Here is a 20,144-nt window from a genome sequence, read left to right as displayed (position 1 = left end):
TCAAGCCTGTTACCTTTTTTTTCACTTCACAAAACTAAATCTACCTTTGGTTTTGATGTTTTAAAAAATGACAGGCAGCCATATGCTCCATAACTAATATCCTTTATGAGGAGCAGTTGGGTGTAGTGACTAGAGTGCTGAAATTAGACTAAGGAAGATATCATTTTAATCCTGCCTCAGACACTAATTAGCTGTGTGGCCCTGAGCAAATCATTGAGCTTTTCTTAGCCTCAGTTTCTTCATCCGTATAATGGGAGTGATAATAGCACCTACCTTGTAAGGCTGTTGTAAGGATTAAATGAAGTAACACAAAAAATGTGCTTCACAAACTTTAAAACACTATAGCCATGTAAGGTATTGCTATTCAAGATATGTCTAAATCTCTGAAGACAGCTCTCAACTTTAGCTGTTTAATCCAAGGAAACTTACATTACATCTTTATTTAAACAGAGTAGCATCTGTTGACAGGCTTCATGAATATGCTGAAAGCTTTTAAGGATCCACAAAGCCCTCCTTAGCAAAACTGTAACATGAATAGTAGCTCGTTTTGCTTATAGTGATATTCAAGCAAACTCATTATTTTTTAAAACTTAAACACACGACCATTTATCTAAACCATTTTATTCATTTTTCTTAATTGATGCCTAGGTATTAATTTGAGTAAAACCAGCTCCCAAATTTAAACAGGAACATTGTTAGTCCCTAAGGTGTTTCCCTTCTAGGGCTATTGTGAGGATCTAATTAGATGATATATGTAAAGAGCCCTACATAAAATTGAGCTGCTATTTTAATGCTAATGATTCTGAAATTAATTTATCTACAATCACATGTAAAGATAGTTTTCAGCATTCATTTTTATAAGATTCTGAGTTTCAAATTTTTTCTCCCTCCCTCCCATCCCCAACTCCCCAAGATTGCAAACAATCTGATAGAAGTTTACATGTTCAAATTTATTTCTTAGGTGATGGAATATGAGAACAGGATTCGAGCCTACTCCACTCCTGACAAAATTTTCCGATATTTTGCTACCTTGAAGATAATAAATGAGCCTGGTGAAGCCGAAGTGTTTATGACTCCACAAGATTTTGTGAGATCCATAACCCCCAACGAGAAGCAGCCAGAACGTAAGTTAGTGGAACGAATTGGGGAGGCTTGCCAATTTACTGGCCTTGAAACTGTTTTTCTTTATGTTGCATGAATGATATTCTTTAACATCTTTTCCCTTCTAACTAAGGATCTTAGCATTTATTACAACACAGTTATTAAAGCCTCATCATTCTGCTGTGGAAAATAAGAACTTTAGATTAAGACCATGCCCACATCAATCGATGCAGATGAAATTCTGTCAATATAAGGAGACAAGAAAGGAGCATTCACAAAATCTGTGGTAAAACCTCTTGTATTTGAGGCCTCAACAGGAACTTCTTTCAGATAACTCAACCAAATCTTTGTGCTTCAGTGTTAAGGATATTTTCTATATTGGTGATGGGAAAAAAAGGCTGATTCTTAACTTTCTTTAAAATTGATGCTTAACATCATTAAGACTGCCAGAGGAACTGAGGCACATAGTGGTTACTTAAAGTCTTTTTACCTACCACTAGTCAAAAAATTAATATGAAAGTTGTGCACAGAGATGATGCAAGAACTTTCTTCTCTACCCCTCTGTGCTTTCTCAGGCTCTTTGTTACCCTTGCTCTGACTTCACTTCCCATTTTCTCCGGTCTTTGCCCAATAGTTGACTAATTCAACATTACTGTTCTCTATTCTTTAATACCTTGCATCCTCATATTGTTGCTCATCCCTTGCCTTAGCCTTAGCCTTGGACTATTCCCAACATATGCTTCTTACCCACATGTTGCTGAATGCACCTGGAACAAGTGACACAGGAGTGCCACCTGGACACAAGGCTAAATCTGTGTTCTCTAACTTGCATGGTCCCTCACTTCAGCAAGGCAGTCCTTTGATCTTCCCTAACTGATCCGCTCTCTTACTCCCCACAGGAGCTATTCCAGACCATGTCTCCCTTCCTAATGCTTCCTACACTTCCATCTCTGACTTTACTGAGAAATTGAGGCTACTCAACATGAGCTCCCTCTTCTGTTCTCTTCATCTAAAGCCTCTTGATATTATCCCCTACTCTTTCCTTTTTCTTCTTTAGTCTGCAAATGAGGGCACTGTTCTTGCTCAGGTCGACTTCCCCCTACATCTGACTTTGCTCCCATCATCTTCCATCTTCTTCAACAGATTGCTGCCTTAGTCATCCACTCTCGAATCTTCAGCCTCTCCTCATCCATAGGCTTCAGACATGTTTAGGTCTCCCCCATCCTTTAGCAAACAACAACAAAAAAACCAAAACCTTTTTTTTTTTTTTTAGTGAGGCGACTGGGGTTAAGCGACTTGCCCAGGTCACACAGCTAGCTATTAAGTGTCTGAGGCCGGATTTGAACTCAGGTCCTCCTGAATCCAGGGCTGGTGCTCTCTCCACTGCGCCACCTAACTGCCCCCAAAACCTTTTTGCTAGGCCCTAACATCCCCTTAACCTGTCATCCTATGATTCTGCTTCCTTTCTCAAATTCCTAGAAGAAGCCGTCTACCCCCGCTGCCTCCACATCCCATGTACTTGTCTGGCTTCTGATTTTGTCTCTCAAATGAAAATGATCTCTCCAACCTTAGCAGTGAGCTTTTCTTATGTCTGACGGTCTTTTTTTTACTCCTATTTGCTATATTTGACACTGTCGACCATCTTCTCTTCTTGGATATTCTCCACTCATCTTCCTCCTATCTGCCTAACCACTCCTCAGTTTTCTTTGCTAGTTCATCAGCCCTATTGCACCTTCTAACTCTGGTTGTTCCTCAAGACTCTGTCTTAGGTCCCCTTCTCTTCTCCCTGTAGTCTCTCTCTGAGTGATCTCATCAGCTCCCAAGGGATTGATGGTAATGTCTGTGCCAGGGCTTTTCAGATCTAGATATCTAGATATTCCAGCATCTTCTTGGAGCTTCAGTCCCATGTCATTATTGGATATTTCCAATTGGATGGCCCAGAAACATCTCAAGCTCAGTACTTCTAGCCTCTCTTATTCATAACCTTCACATCATCCCTAACTCCGCACTTTCCCTCACCCCGCACAGTCAATCTATTGCTAAATCCTTCCATTTCCATCTCTGTAACACTTCACATCTGATCCTTCTGTCCCAAACAGCTACCACCTTAGTTTAAGTTCTCATCTCAGTTAGAGCAGGGCTTCTTAAACTTTTTCTATTTGTGACCCCTTTTCACCTGAGAAATTTTTATACAACCCTGGGTATACAGGTATAAAATAGACATACATAATGCCAAATTTTTCGCAACCCCATAGGAGGTCACAACTCACAGTTTAAGAAGCTAGGAGTTAAGAGGATGGGTAATTTTGAGTTTATCATTTTTAGTTAATCTGATAATTTGAACCTTAGTCCAGAATAAGGACTTAGCTGGAGCAAAAAGGAATAAGTTAAGCCATGTATAAGACCCTATTTAATGCAGTGTAGTTTAAAATGGAGCTTCTTGTAAAAACTTCATTGGAAAAATGAAGGTTTTCAATGTGTTAACAGAGGAACTGAGACAAGAAAAACATTTCCATTTTCAGCTTTAGATGGTATCGACAATGCTAGTGATTCAGCCCTGTGGACAAGAAGTAATAGAGTTTTACGGAGTTCCGTCAAGTTTGGGCTATTGAATTTGCTATTAGAAAATTTAAAAATTTTTGTCAGAAGGTGAGTCAGAAAGAAGGTGATAGCAGCCAAACTCTTTTATCATGATGTATTCCAGTGGGCAAATATTTTATAAGTACTCTCTCAGGGGAAATATAAGCCAGGATAGCATATTGGAAGTATTTGGCAAGGTAAAGAACAACTTTTATTTATATATATATATGAATGTTGTAATGATTTTTGCTTTACTTCAAAATCCTTTTGGTCGGATGCTTTCCCTGCCTCCCTGTAGATCTAGTCCCTTTCTTTCTTTGTTTTTGCAGAACAGTGAGGGTTAAGTGACTTACCTAGGGTCACACAGCTAGTAAGTGTTAAGTGTCTTAGATTGGATTTGAATTCAGGTCCTTCTGAATCCAGGACTGGTGCTTTAACCACTGCACCACCTAGCCACTCCCACTTTCTTTCTTAATTGTAGTTTCTTTTCTTAAAAAATTTTGCACACACACACACACACACACACACACCACATTTGGGTTCTGTTGTGATGCCTTGAGTCTAAGGGAGGCAGTAGATAGGTAACCAAAATCATGACCCTGCTAGCCCCACCTCAGTTCACTACTTAGCCCTAGTCCTAGTTCAAGGACTGGTCCTTTGTGGGGCTAACAAATGAAAGGGAGCTTCTCTTTCATAGAGCTGTATTTGCCTATTGACCTTATGGAAAGCATCTCTGTCAAAAGTAGGACCCTGTCAATGATCCTCCTAAAAGGTGTTGGGAATGTTATTGAAGGAATCCTTTTCTCTCCTTCCTTTACTCTGAACCTCATCAAAAGGGACCTGAAACAATTGTATCTCCAAAGAAATGACCTTAGCAAAGGTCCTCAAGATTTCTTTCACTTTCTGCGAAATCATGTTTGGCTGGACTGCTGAAAAAATGACATTAAAGCTATTCCTTCTGGGACTGGATCTCACAAGCAGTTGGGAGTCACTGAAGATTTTTGAGGAGAGATTCCTACGTCTTTGGAAGGCCAGTGGGTAGTCCTTCACCTGCAGACATCCTGTGAATTTTGGAGAACTATATTTATCCCACACACTAGAAATATATTGCTGTCCTTTCTAAAGACAAAAAATGTACACAGAGCTAATGAAAAAGAATCTGTATTTGTTGTGTAGATAGACAGCCAGCCAGACGAGTCTGTGTGTGTAGTAGTAGTAGTTGTGTGTGTGTATGTGTGTGCGTGAGAGAGAGAGAGAGAGAGAGAGAGAGAGAGAGAGAGAGAGAGAGAGAGAGAGAGGAGATATTAATTAGCTACAGAGCTTAGAAGAAATAAGTTTGGAAAATATACTTTCTTTAGGGTGGAACATAGTGAATCATGTACCTTTTTAATTAAAGTATTACTAATGCCCATATAAAATCTGGGGCACCTAGGTAGTAGAGCAGTAAGCTTAGAATTAGGAAGACTTATCTTCTTAATTTCAAATCCAAACTCAGAAACTTATTAGCTGTGTGACCCTGGGCAAGTCACTTAGCCCAGTTTGCCTCAGTTCTTCATCTGTAAAATGAGGTGCAGAAGGAAATGGCAAACTACTCCAGTGTTTTTGCCAAGAAAACCCAATTGGGGTCACAAAGAGTTGAACACAACTGAAATGACTGAATAGCAAGACTAAAATCTGAGGACTAAGTAGACAGAAATGCAGTTCTGCCTAGCAACTAACAAGGTGACACTGAAAATGAGTTGTCCTTATAATAACCATTATAAAGGTTATTTTGTCACATGAGGAAAGTCATTTGCATCCCATAGGAAATCATCATATATTCTGATTTATTTAGAGAATGTTGAAGTGAACTGCATAGTTACTAAGTTTTTAATGTGGTCGGAATATTGGTTTTTTTAAAGTTAAAATGCTGAATAATTGTCTAAATGATTATCATGAGACACTTGGATTTACCTAACTTTTAAAAGTTTGATAGAGACAGCATTAGTATTTCATTTGGAGTAGTAGCTCACAAACAGAATTTATAAATTAATATTGCAGAAGCAAAGCATACATTAGCTATATGACATTTTTGTTAAATAAAAAATTAATTTTACTTTGAATTTCTGTCGGTTTATCACTTAAGTCAGCTTAATAGGTTTGTGGTTTCACACAAATTTTATTGTGCAAGTGGGGATTGGGATAATGTTCCCACAGTATTTACAAGTGTGTAGGTAACACAGTCTCACTTTCTGAAAGTATTCCTATTTCTTTGCACAGAGCCTGACATTTTCTGCCTTAAATCATACAATTTTTTTAAAAAAAGTAATAACTAATATTCATATGGTGCTTTCAGGCTTACAAAGTGCTTTGCATGTATTATATCATTTGGGTTTTACAAATAACCCTCTTAAGATTAGGTGCTATTATTATCCCCATGAGGAAATTGAGGCTGAAAGTATAAGTGACTTACCAGGCAGGGTCTCATAGCCAGTGAGTGTTTAAGACAAGATTTTTACTCAGGAGCCTTCCTGCCTGCAAGTCCAACTTTCCAACCAGCCACCTAAATTTTAAATGGTTTAAAAAAATAGAATAGGATAAAATGGCTTCATGACAGACGAGATTTAACTAGTAATCTCATTTGCATAATATTTTTCATAGTGAGAATTTGTAAAATAGAGAAATTTGTGAGAATTTCAAGAAGTTCAAGATATTATTTATATTTAGAGAACAATAATTTATTATTCCCATTTCACACTGAAAACTAAGATACAGAGAGATTAATGAACCTGACCTTTTCAGTGCCATGCACCCAGTTGGCAGTTGTTCTCAGAACTAAATCTTGGTTTCCTAGTTTTTCTTTAATATTTGTTCTACATAGAATTTGTTAAATTCATCTCTATAAAATCCCAAAACCTTGAAGGAAAGTCAGTGAAATTAAAGTCTAAAACTATGAAAGTTTTAGGAAACCAAGAAAAATAACAAATAACACTTAAAACCCAATGTAAATCTGTGGGTTATATCTTGTTATAGAAAAGATAAATGGCTATCATTCTTCAAATGCTGAGGGGTTTTTTTATATTTTATTCAATCAATAGCTTTTAGTAGAAGTAAAGGCTTTTTGCTCAGTCTTAAACAGTCCTTAAGATTTTCCCAGAACTAAAGTTGTATTTAGGAATTAAATATTATTTTTATAGGATTCTTTAAAGTAGGTGATAGATTCATGAAAAATAATCCAGTGAAATTTTACAACTAATTAGTATTTCAGCATTAGAAAATGATGTTTTCCTTCCTGTTTTAAAAGTTAGTTTTCAGTCATCAAACATTATTGACTTACACATATTGCAGCATTACATTTGATTATATTTGTAACTGAAGACTTAACTAAATAACAATGCTTCTTTTTAAAAAGTCAACAAGTGGATTAAAAAAGATATATTGCTGAACTAGTGCTAAGTCACAGAACCATACTGAGTGCATCACATATGTGTGTTATTTAATCTCAGCTGAGAGGAGGACACTATAGAAGCTTACCCAGTAAATACAAGAATAAAGCAAGGATGCCCATTCTCCTCCTTGTTATTTAATGTAGTTTTAGAAATGCTAGCAATTACATGTAACAGGAAAAAATAAAATACTTTATTTAAAAAAATTTTTTAAAAAAGAAATGCTAGCAATTACAGTAAGACAAGAAATTAAATGCACGAAGATGGACAAAGAGGAGATAAAACTGTCCCTATTTGCTGATGATATGTTTTACTTAGAAAATCCTAGGGAACAACAAAGATAATAAGTTTAGTCAAGTTGCATACTACAAAAATCAATAATATTTCAGTGTTGATAAGAGTAAATTACAAGTAGCAATAATAGAAAGAGAAATCCCATTCAAAACAAGTACAAAATGCATAAAATACTTTGGGATCCATCTGCCAAAGCAAACAAAATACTTATGGATTCTATTGTAAAGTTTTCCTTAAGGAGATAAAGAACAACTTAAAAAGCTAGAAAAATAATCTGTGCTCATGGCTGACCCATCTCAATATAGTAAAAATTACAATACTGCCAAAATTAATTGACATTTTTAAAGTTATACAAATCAAACTATCAAAAGGATGCTTCACAGAACTTGGTAAAATAATAACAGTTCATATCAAGAAACAAAATATTTAGAATATCAAGAGAAATAATTTGAGGAATGAAGAAGAAATAGTACTTCCTAACCTCAAACTTTTTATTAAGTAGTAATCTTCAAAATAATTTAATATTGGTTAAAAATGGGGAGGTAGATCAGTGGAACAAATGAAAGGGGGGAATAACAGTGGCAGTTAATTCAGTCTTGTGTAAATCATAAAGCATTCTGAAAATAATTTCATATTTAATACAAACTATTGGGAAAATTAGAAAGCGGTCTGGTAGAAACTAGGCTTGAACTAACACCTTAAGCCATAATAAATCCAAAAGGATACATGACCAGAATGTTAAAAGTCCTGTCATTAAAAAAATAGAAGAGAAGCAGATCATATTTCACAGTTATTGATGTATTCTTAATGAAAAAAGATTGAGGCAGTTATAAGATATAAAATAGATAACTTTGATTATGTTAAGTTGAAAGGCTTTGCACAAACAAAATTAATGCATCTAAGATAAAAAGGAAATAAATCCATATCTCAGATAGGAGTTTGATATCCAAGATATATAAAAAACTAACATATGAGACCAAAAATCATTTCCTAATACATAAGTGATCAAAGAATAAGAAGAATTTTCAAAAGAATCGCAAACTTAAAGTAAAAAAAAAAGTCAAATCAGTAATAATGAAGGGGTGGCTAGGTGGTGCAGTAGATAGAGCACTGGCCCTGGAGTCAGTAGGACCCAAGTTCAAATCCAGCCTCAGACACTTGACACTAGCTTTGTGACCCTGGGCAATTCACTTAACCCCAATTGCCTCACAAAAAAAAAAAAAAAAGGAAAGAAAGAAAGTAATAATGAGAGAGACAAATCAGAACAACACTGAATTTCACCTTATACCCAGTCATTTGGCAAAGGTTACAAAAAAAGAGGATAGTCAGGGGTCGGCTAGGTGGGGGGACAGCTAGGTGGCACAGTAGATAAAGCACCAGACCTGGATTCAGGAGGACCTGAATTCAAATGTGACTTCAGACACTTGACACTTAAGTCACTTAACCCTAATTGCCCTGCAAAAAAAAAAAGTCAACAATGTTGGAGGAATTGTGGAAAAATAGGCACACTAGTATATTGTTCATGGATCTGAATTAACATAGGCATTTTGGAAAGCAATTTGGAATTACGCAAATAAAGTCAATAAAATGTCCATGACTGGGTGAAACAAGGATGCCCATTATCACCACTATTATTCAGTATTGTACTAGAAATGTTAGCTTTAGCATTAAGGGAAGAAAAAGAAATTGAAGGAATTAAAATAGGGAAGGAGGAAACAAAACTAACACTCTTTGCAGATGATTTACTGGTATGATGGTATGATGATATGATGGTATACTTAATTCTAGAGAATCAATTTAAAAACTACTTGAGACAAGTAACAACTTTAGCAAAGTTGCAGGTTATAAAATAAATCCACATAAATCATCAGCATTCCTATATATGGCCAACAAAACCCAGTAGCAAGAGATAGAAAGAAATTCTATTTAAAATTACTTTAGACAATATAAAATATTTGGGAGGCTACATGCCAAGACAAACCCAGCAATTATATGAACACAATTACAAAACACTTTTTTCACAAATAAAATTAGATCTAAACAGTTGGAAAAATATCAGTTGTTCATGGGTAGGCCAAGCTAATATAAAAACAATGACAATTCTACCTAAATTAATTTACTTACACAGTGCTATACCAATCAAACTACCAAAAACTTATTTCATAATGCTAGAAAAAATAATAACAAAATTAATCTGGAAGAAGAAAATGTCAAGAATATCAAGGGCAATTAATGGGGAAAAAAATTGCAAAGGAAGGTGGCCTAGGTGTACCAGATCTAAAACTATATTATAAAATAGCAATCTGGGGCAGCTAGGTGACGCAGTGGATAGAGCAGTGGCCCTGGAGTCAGGAGGACCTGAGTTCAAATCCGGCCTCAGACACTTAACACTTACTAGCCGTGTGACCCTGGGCAAGTCACTTAACCCCAATTGCCTCACACAAAAAAATTAAATGAAAAAAATAATAAAACCAGCAAGCATCAAAACTATTTGGTACTGGCTAAGAAACAGGGTGGTGGATCAGTGGAATAGGTTACATATACAAGACATGGTAGTAAATGACTATAGTAATTTACTGTTTGATAAAGCCAAAGACTCCAGCTTCTGAGATAAGAACTCATTAATTGACAAAAACTGCTGGGAAAACTGGAAAATACTTTCTAAACTTTCAAGCTTTATATAAATGTAAACTTTTATTAGTTTACATTGTCAATAAGCTGTATTTTTGACCTGGAATTTTTGTGTGAGGAGCTACTAACATTTAGACTTATATCTGGTTCTTTTTTTCTCTCTCGAACTTTATTTCCTCACCTCTGAATTTTAGGCAAAAAAAAAAAAATAGACATATAATCTTAACTGAGTGTCATTTTGCCCTTTGGCCATCTTGTCCATTTTTAAAATGGTTGGAGTTCTTATGATTGATAAGTTTGATGGCTAGTTCCAAAAGCAGATAAAATTAATGATGATAATAACAATTAGCATTTATATAGTACTTTAAGGTTTGTGAAGCACTATGTATATGTGTGTGTGCATGTTGTTGTTGTTTGTCTTTCATTCTTGAAGAGGACCATGACAGATATTGTGACTTGTACTAATTTGGATTTAAATAAAGAAGGACTGTACAAAGTCACCAGTGTCACTTTCTCCTTTGGAGTCATCTGGGTCCAGTGTCAGGAATATGTTATCCTGGTGACTGGAGATGGCCCCGTATTTTAAGGCAATTGGGGTTGTGACTTGCCCAGGGTCACATAGCTACTAAGTGTCAAGAGGTAAGATTTGAACTCAGGTCTTCCCAACTTCAGGGCCAATGCTTTATCTACTGCGCCGCCTAGCTGCTGTGGGGTGGGGGGTGGGGGTGGTAGAGGTATAATTTTATCCTCACTATAACTCTGTGATATATATGTTATCCCTTATAACAAATAAGGAAATGGGCTGAGAGAAGTGAAATGATTTGCCAGGGGTCATAAAACTAATATGAGTCAGGATTTGAACTTGTCTTTCTGACTCCCAGTCCAGTGGTCTGTCCATTGTGACATTTAGCTGCCTAAACGTTTGTTCTCACCCATATTCATAGATTTTCCTTTCATTGCTATTTTGTCTGATTATGAAATAGAAGAGACTGAACTTCTTTGCCTTAACTTATAATTTCTGCTTTTAGGGAAGCATTATCTGTCTAGTTATGGAAGACCAAGCAGTAGCATTGGCTTCTAATCAAGACTGAAATAAAATTTCTAAGCATTCACAAATGAGTATTGCATTTGTGCTTATCTATAGTTAAAGTTTTATTGGAGAAGGAGCCTGATTATTCATTTGTGTGTTTTTGTGTGTGTCTGGGAACTGTTTTATTTTTATACTAGGGCTGCTTGCAGCTTATTGGTTTTATTGCTAAAGCAGGTTGTGAAAACTAGGCATTTGGACTTTGGAAATTAAAAAGGCATAAATTATCCATTTTAAAGCAATTTACTATTTTATCCCTTGACAGGTTTTATTGTTTGCCACATTTACATTGTTACTAAAAAGAATTTTTTAAAAGTTTAAATATAGATGTTAAAGCATCAGTTATTCTTTTCAGTTACTCTTGATTTTTAATTTTACATTTGTGAATACAAAGCCTAGTCAGCTAAATAAGTTGGTATTTGGTAATTATTGTTAATAAGCATTTATTGATTCCCAGCAGTGTGAAATGATTCTGAAAACAAAATTGCTTGATAAGCTTTTAATTTGAAGAAGACAGCTGAGGGAGAAATGGGTGCCAGTTTGATACAGAAGTCAGGGATAAAAAAGTGCAGATTCACTCTAAAAACAATGGTGCTGTGATTCTGGAATGTTATGATCTCTTTCATTCCCAAATTATTCATCATCACCCCTCAAAAAAGGGGAATCCCCTAATTTATTTCTCTGTTGATACAACAAAGTTTAAAGATTAGAAAGGAAAGATTGTAGTGGGAAGAGCAGAGATGGAAGCTAGTTCTTTTCTTTTTTTAATATAGGCAGTAATCTGAATGTTTGCTTGAAGCTCTGTACTTTGTCTTTGTTTTAGTATATTCCCAAGGCTGTTTTTATATAGAAGTCAGTTATCTATATTGGTAGGATTTTATGAACCTCAGAATGTTATTCCTTTTTAAAAAATAAATAAAAGTACTTTATTATTTTCCAGTTATATATAAGGATAGTTTTCAACATTTGTTTTCATAGAATTTTTAGTTCCAAATTTTCTCCCACCCTCCTTTCCTTCCCCCCTCCCCAAGACAGAAAGCAATCTGATATAGGTTACATATGTGCAATCACATTAAACATATTTCTGCATTGGTCATCTTGTGAAAGAAGAATCAGAGCACAAGAGAAAAACCTCAAAAAAGAAGGAAAAAAACCAGCCCCAAAGTAGAAACAGTATGGTTCAATCTGCATTCATAATCCACAGTTCTTTTTTCTGGATGTTGAGAACACTCTATCATGAGTTCTTTGAAATTATCTCGGATCGTTCTACTGCTGAGAGGAGCCAAGTCTATCACCGTGGTTCATCACACAATGCTGCTATTACTGTGCACAATGTTCTCCTGGTTCTGCTCCTCTCAGTCAGCATCAGTTCATGTAAGTCCTTCCAGGTTTCTCTGAACTCCTCCTGCTTATTGTTTCTTATAACACAATAGTATTCCATTACATTCATATACCATGACTTGTTTAGCCATTTCCCAACTGATAGGTATTCTCTCAATTTCCAATTCTTTGCCACCACAAAGAGAGTTGCTATAAATATTTTTGTGCATATGGGTCCTCTTCCCTCTTCTATGATCTCTTTGGGATACAGACCTAGCAGTGGTAGCACTGGGTCAAAGGGTATGTAGCTCTTTGGGCACAATTCCAAGTTGCTCTCCAGAATGATTGGATCGGTTCACAGCTCCACCAACAATGCATTAGTGTTCCTTTTTCCACCATTAGTGTTCCCAATTTCGACAGCTTCTCCAACATTTATTATTTTCCTTTTTTTGTCATATTAGCTAATCTGATAGGTGTGAGATGGTACCTCAGAGTTTTTTAAATTTGTATTTTTCTAATCAATAGTGATTTAGAACATTTTTTTTTTCATATGGTAGTAGATAGCTTTGATTTCTTCATCTGAAAACTGCCTATTCATATCCTTTGACCATTTCTCAATTGGGGAATGACTTACATTCTTATAAATTTTATTTAGTTCCCTATATATTTTAGAAATGAGGCCTTTATCAGAAATAATGGCTATTAATAAGATCATTTCCTGCCTTTCTGCCTCCCTTCTAATTTTGGATGCATTGCTTCTGTTTGTACAAAACCTTTTTAATTTAATGTAATCAAAGTCTTCCATCTTGCATTTCATATTATTCTCTATCTCTTGTTTGGACATAAATTTTTTTCCTCTCCATAGATCTGAGAGGTAAACTATTCCTTCCTTTCCTAATTTATCTATGGTATCATCCTTTATATCTAAATCTTGAACCCATTTTGACCTGATTTTGGTATATGGTGTAAGATGTTGGTCTATACCTAGTTTCTGCCATACTATCTATCTTCCGGTTTTCCCAGCAATTTTTGTCAAATACTGAGTTTCAGAAAATGTTATTCCTCTCCAAAATTACCCATAATTCCTGGTATTCCAGCATCAAAAATTAATTTCTTTGGGTTAATCTATTGTCTTCTCTAACTCCCTACAAACGTCTTGGAAGAGATTTTAATTAAGCCATTCTCAACCATTAATACTTTATTGGGGATTAATATATCAGAAAAGTAGCAAAGTGTAGTATTCAGAGGTAATGGGACATATAGGTAAGTTTTGATAGTAGAGTATATGTAGAGAGAGGTCCAGAGAAGGAAGAACAATCCCAAAAGGTGAAGAGGGTGGGAGGAAGGAGCAGGAGACTTTAGTCTTGCCTTAATAAAAAGCCCCAAGGAATTAGGGGAGTTATTGAGAATGAGGGAGTGCATTTATTAAGTGCTGGCGATGTGTGAGGGCAAATACAAAAGTGAGACAATCCTTGTTCTCAGGGAGCTTACATTCTAATGGGGAGAGATGATATGCATAGGGGAATGATGATCAATAAGGAATATTTTGGTCCAAGAAGTTACAGGAAGAAGAGAAGGGTGGGGCTTTTGGAATGCAAGAAGGTGGCTAGGGTGGATGGCTAGGTGGATTATGAAGTTTGTGAGACATAATGAGCCCTGTGACTTTTCACTTATGTCAGTCTGGACAGCATTGACCCCAGGGAAAAAGGTGAATGAATGAAGTCCCCCAGGGAGTCATCTTGAATTTCCAATGATTTATAAAGTGCATTAAAAAGGAAGATAGTAAGAATATTTTGTGGTTGTTTAGTTGTTTCAGTCGTGTCTGACTTCGCAACTCCATTTGGGGTTTTCTTGTCAAAGATTTGGAAGTGGTTTGCCATTTCCTTCTCCAGGTCATTTTACAGGTGGGAAAAATGAGGCAAACAGGGTTGCCCCAGGATCACACAGTTAGTAAGTGTCTGAGGCTGGATTTCAGCTCAGGTCTTCCCAACTCCAGGCCCAGTGCTCTTTCTGCTGTACCACCTAACTGCCTGCCTGGTATATAGTAGATGCTTAATAAATGTTTCTTGACTGACTAAAAGGTATCCGCACGCATATGGAAGTATTTCTTTCCTAAGTTTAAAATATTGTAGGAAAGATTTTCTTTATTATATCTGCACTAATCTATTAGCAGAAAGTAGCTGGCAGTATGATTAAGGGGCAAGCCACTTAGCCTATTAAAGCCTCAGTTTCCCTACCAGTAAAATAGAGATAATAATACTTGACCCATCTACATCATAGGCTTATTGTCAGGAAAGTTATCGAAGTCTTAAAGCACTGTACAAATGTGAGGAATTGTTATTAAGTAACTGTTTTCACTTTATTTGTGAAACTAAAGAACATAGATGTTAGAGTTTAACATTTAGAGTAGAAAATTCTCCAGTATCCAGCAACATCCTTGTAATTAACCTGAGTGAGACAAAGGAGCCAAAGTGAAGAACTCGAAGACTAAATTGGCACTTCCCATACATACAATAAGCTTAGTTCCATAAATAGTCACATTTTCCCAGTAGTCATCTAATAGCATCTGCTATTAAGAGTGAGATGACACTGGTAATAAGGAAAGCGACCTACATTCACATAGCGTTTTATGGTTATATAGTGCTTTGTATGTATGTGTGCACATGATATACATGATTATATATCTGATATCTAATTTTATATATTTTGTAATCTGTATAGTATATGTGTGTATATGTGTGTGTGTATTTACCTTGGGTAAATCCCTTCACCTTTCTGAGCCCTGGTTTTCTCACCAGGGAAACAAAGCAGTAGAAATAGATGATGTCTAAAGTACTTTCTAGCTATAATTATTGTGATACCAATAAAATACAGGAGGAGCATATAAAGGATTAGCAAATAAAATTCTAAGTGAAGTTTGAGAAAGACTAGTCATTAATGCCTTGAGGAATGGGGGGAATACTTACCTGGGGCAAGGAAGCATTTGAATTGTGTTTTAAAACATAGGTAGGAATCCAGCCTAGGCATCCACAGTATAGAAAGGGTATTAGCCATTACAGATGTGGAAAAGCGCAGAACATGTATAGGAGATATTAAAAGGAAACATGGGTGACTCAGAGGCAGCATAATATGGAATAAGTCTAGAAAAGTAGGGTGGTGTCATCGCACAGGATCTTTGAATGCCAAACTAAAATTTTGTGCTGTCCTTGGTAGTCAGTAGGGAACCATCTGAGAGATTTCTATTGAATTGGTAATCCTCCCCTGGCTGCTCTCAATCATACCTTCTGAAAAGGCCTTTCCCGGGCCTCCAACTGCTTAGTGTCTTTGCCTCTGAGACTACCTTTCCTGTGTTCTTTATATATCTCGTGTGTACATAATTACGTATCTCCTTATACCTTACTAACTCCATGAACTCTGTGATGTAGAGAATTGGGCCTCCTTTCTGTTAGTCACACACAGTACTTCACCTTTGGACTCCATTCATGTTTATTGGCTCCCCATGCCTAGAATTCTCTCCTTCTTCATCTCTGCCTTCTGACTTCCCTGACTTCCTTCTGGTCCCAGTGAATGTTTCACCTGCAGGACGTCTTTCCCAACCTCCCCTCGCCAATGCTAGTATTTCCCCTCTAGGATTAGTTCCACATAATGCTATCTGTATCTTGTTTGTACAGTTATTTGCTTGTTGTCTCCCCCATTAGTCTGTGAGCTCAGTGGTTTTGCCTTTTCTTTGTATCCCCTGCACTAAAGAGCTTGACACATAGTAAACACTTAATAAATCTTGATTGGCTGACTACAGATTGTGAGAGAAACTAAATTTATCTTTCTAGAAAGTGGAGAAGTTTCGCACTGAAGGTGATGAGCAAGATTGGGCAGTGGGAGCTAGAAGGTTTAGAGAATACTTTTAGGATTGGAAAGAAGTGGACATACTAAGGAGCCAGTGACTAGATAGGCCTAATGAATACTTGTGCTTTTTGTGCATTAAAAGAGTATCCAGAAAGAGTTTCTAGGTATATGGAGATATGATAGACTTTCAGTACTCTGTCCTGATCAGACCATATCTAGATTATTGTTTTTAGTTTGGGGTACTATAGTTTATGAAGTATATTTATTAGCTGGAAAAAAAATCCAGAGAAAGGCAACTAGGTGAAGGACCTTGAGTCTGTGATGATTGTTCAAGGAACTTTGATTAAAGGCATTGTCAGAGGAGAAAGCAGCATATAGCAGAAATGACAAAAGTAGAATCCATAAGAGTTGGCAGCAGATTAGATGGGGGCAGTGAAAGAATAACGAGTTAAAGATGACACCCAGGAATTAAGCAAGCCTGGGATGACTGAGAGGATGTATAGAGAGGTGATAGAGATGGAAATTAGTACAACCATTTTGGAAAGCAATTTGGAATTATATAACTAAAGTGGCTAAAATGTTAGTACTTTTTGACCCAGAAATTTGATTGACTTCTAGGCATATTCTCCATGGATGTCCTTGACAAAAAGAAAGGTTCTGTATATACCAAAGTACTATAGCAACACCTTTTTTTGGTTACAAAAAATCAAAGCAAAACTCTAAAACAAATAGACATCTGTCAGTTAGGGAATGGCTGAACAAATTATGATACATAAATGTGATAGAATATGGCTGTGGTGTTACAAACAACAAATATGATGAATTCCCATAAAGTATGAAAAGACTTAGGTAAACTGATGCAAAGTAAAGTAAGCTAAGGCAGGAAAACTGGCTACAAAATGACAGTATAACAATATAAATGGGGGAAAAACAGCAACCACAAAACAATCAGAAATGAATATTTTTAAATTGCAGAGCAGACTTGACCCCAAGGAAGAGTTATATTCCTAACTCCTTTGTAATGGGGTGGGGGGGTGTCTACAGGTGTGGAACATTGTACGTATTTTCAGATTTTATTGATGATTTGCTGGGTTTTCATTTTTCTTCATTTCCTTTCTTACTTCTTCCATTTGCATGCACTTACTGCAATCTGGCTTCCTTCTGATAACACAGTTGCCTTTCCAAGCTGGTTCCACTTTCACTCAGACTCTGTGATGTCATGGTGGAGGAGATGGCAGACTCCTTGTTCCCCATTGCCACTTACTTCCAGGCTCTTCTTTTACCACCATTACTCAGTGATCTCTCAATCTTTGATGTTCATTCAGTCTGTATCACCTAATCAAGACCTCTAGCACTTGCCACTTCTTTCCTAAATGAGTTCCATGTCTGGCTTTCAATCTTTCTCTCCTTCCCAACTCCTGATTTTATATGAAGGGACTTCAGCATACATACTGATTCTCCCCTTAAACACCCTCACCTTCCACTTCCTCAGTTTCCCAGGACCTACTCTTCCACCATAGCTCAGCTACACACAGATGGTCCTATCAGAAATCTTGCCGACATTCGCAAGTGTTCCTCTTCCATATTCAAGACCTTTTCCTTTCTCTCACCACTCCTTCTTCAGTCCTCTCAAGAGAGTTTAACATTTGACTTTCCTGATTCCCTCAGTTGTTGGTTTCCTCCGCCACTGTGTATTTATTTATTTTTGTATTGCCTATATGTATTTATTGTTAACATGCAGTATATGCATAGTGGAAGAGAAGTTTCTTTAGGGCAGAGGATAGTCTCCCATTTGTAGTTATATCTCTAGCATCTGGTGTAGTGCCAGGCATATAAGAAGTGCTTATTGATTGGCTAATTGATAAAATGATACGCTGTCATATGGTAGAAATAATACTGCTTTGTAGTCAGATGACTTGGGACACTGCCTTATGAACTTGGGCAAATCATTTAACTGCCTTGGACCTCATTTTTCTTATCAGAGAGAGCTGGACTAGATAAGAGCATCTTAAACTTTTTCCATTCATAACCCCTTTTCACCTGAGAAAATTTCATGTTACCCAGGCTATATAGGTATATAAAATAGGTATAAAAATCATTTACTAGGGGCAGCTAGGTGGTGCAGAGGATAAAGCACCGGCCCTGGATTCAGGAGGACCTGAGTTCAAATCCGGCCTCAGACACTTGACACTTACAAACTGTGTGACCCTGGGCAAGTCACTTAACCCTCATTGCCCTACCAAAAAAGGGAGAAAAAATAATTTACTGCCAAAACTTTTGTGACCCCCCCCAAATTCAGTTATGCAACCCCACATGGAGTTGTAACCCACAGTTTAAGAAGCTTTGGACTAGATGACCTCAGAGCTTCCCTCCAGCTTCAGATCTCAGTGAACCTGTGATGTTACAATGTAGCTATGCTGAAATATTAGAATAATATTTTCTTGTCATAATTGGGAAAAGGAAAGTAGAAAATGTTTTCATTCCTTTAGATAAATTCAGGGAAAAGCTCTATTCCATTGGTGCAGTAGTTGCCAAATCACCAACTACAAAGATGAGAACTATGCAATTTTATACGTTTAAATTGAGGTATAAATTCAGGGAATTAATTTTGTTACTTTTCTTCTTCAGATTTGGGCCTGGATCAGTACATAGTGAAACGCTTTGATGGAAAGGTAAGAGAATTGTGACACGGATATATATATTATTGTTACTAAATATATGAATTTCCATTAAGACCAGGTGGGGAAACTGTACTTAAGTTCTTTAATTCATCTCATCAAATAAGTATGTATCACATTAGAAAACCTTGTAAAAATGTTCCTTTATATGCTTTTCTTACAGAAAAAAGAACATATGATAATTGCATATTAGCACTTTCATAATATGATTTTTTAAAATCTCATTGTTTCTATATGAATATATCTCTTTTATACATACTTATATAAACCTCTTGGGTCAGCTGATATGTTTATTAATGTTTGGTCTAATATTTATTTGCATCTGTGTATGAGTATAAAGGTACTAATAAGGATACTAAGCCCAGTATAATGACAGTTTCTACCCCTGAAACCCCCCCCAATGATTATTTTTCTGATATTTTCCACTTTTGATAACATAAAGCAATCTTGAAAATAATAGAGGTAGCAGGTTATAAATAATTTGTAGTTTGTGGTTGTGGGAATGATCATTTTTATTGTTTGTTTATTTGAATGTTTGTTGTTAGTAGTTACTAACTTTAGAATTTTAACAATTAAAAAAATTTTTAAGTACTTAACTAAACTTGTGAAATAATCATGAGGACAGAACTGCATTTATTTGCCTATGACTGTGCATTGTTTGCATATATGCCTTCAGATATTTGAATAAAACATTCATTAATCCATTCTTCTACACTGAATGGTGAAACTTCATTCTTATTGCCTCCTAGTCAGTGAAATGATTTTTCCCCCGCTCCAGGTTCTTTATACAAGCTAACATAAGAAAACCTCAAAAATGAAAAAAGAAAAAGAAAAGACAGTTCCTAAGGAAAGCAAAATAAATCATCAGAAAGAACAAGTCATTAATTGCCCCACAGAACAAAAAGATTTGCCCTACAGAGCAAAAAGAACCAAATCTATTAAGAATAAAAGTTGCAGATCGGCTAAGCAAGGCAAGATTAGAAAGTAGTATCCCAAGGGGCAGAGGACTCAGCCTCTGAGGGGAACTTAGCCAGACTGCGTTAGCACTTAGTAGGGTTAACAATGAAAGGAGCAAACACAGGAAAGTGTCAAGCTAGGCACAGGGCTCATATTTTGAGTGGATTGTTGTCCATTATTTTGAGGGGCAAAATATATTTTTGAGAGAATAAATGCAACCCAAAATGT

At 36.3% G+C, this 20,144-nt stretch overlaps 1 protein-coding gene across 5 annotated transcripts in view; it reads left to right on the top strand.

Moving 5' to 3' along the window:
* Window positions 1-20,144, top strand: part of MICU1 (mitochondrial calcium uptake 1) — a 238,752-nt gene that overhangs the window by 59,900 nt on the left and 158,708 nt on the right. For all 5 annotated transcript variants that reach the window (XM_043987836.1, XM_043987835.1, XM_043987834.1 and 2 more), the window contains exons 4-5: window positions 962-1,124; window positions 18,910-18,953. In XM_043987836.1, coding sequence (XP_043843771.1) covers window positions 962-1,124; window positions 18,910-18,953 — 207 coding nt within the window. The remainder of the gene's footprint in view (window positions 1-961; window positions 1,125-18,909; window positions 18,954-20,144) is intronic.

This window comes from Dromiciops gliroides, chromosome 2 (assembly GCF_019393635.1).
Source record: "Dromiciops gliroides isolate mDroGli1 chromosome 2, mDroGli1.pri, whole genome shotgun sequence".
In the NCBI taxonomy this organism is placed as follows: Eukaryota; Metazoa; Chordata; class Mammalia; order Microbiotheria; family Microbiotheriidae; genus Dromiciops; species Dromiciops gliroides.
This window is presented reverse-complemented; position numbering and strand designations above follow the sequence as displayed.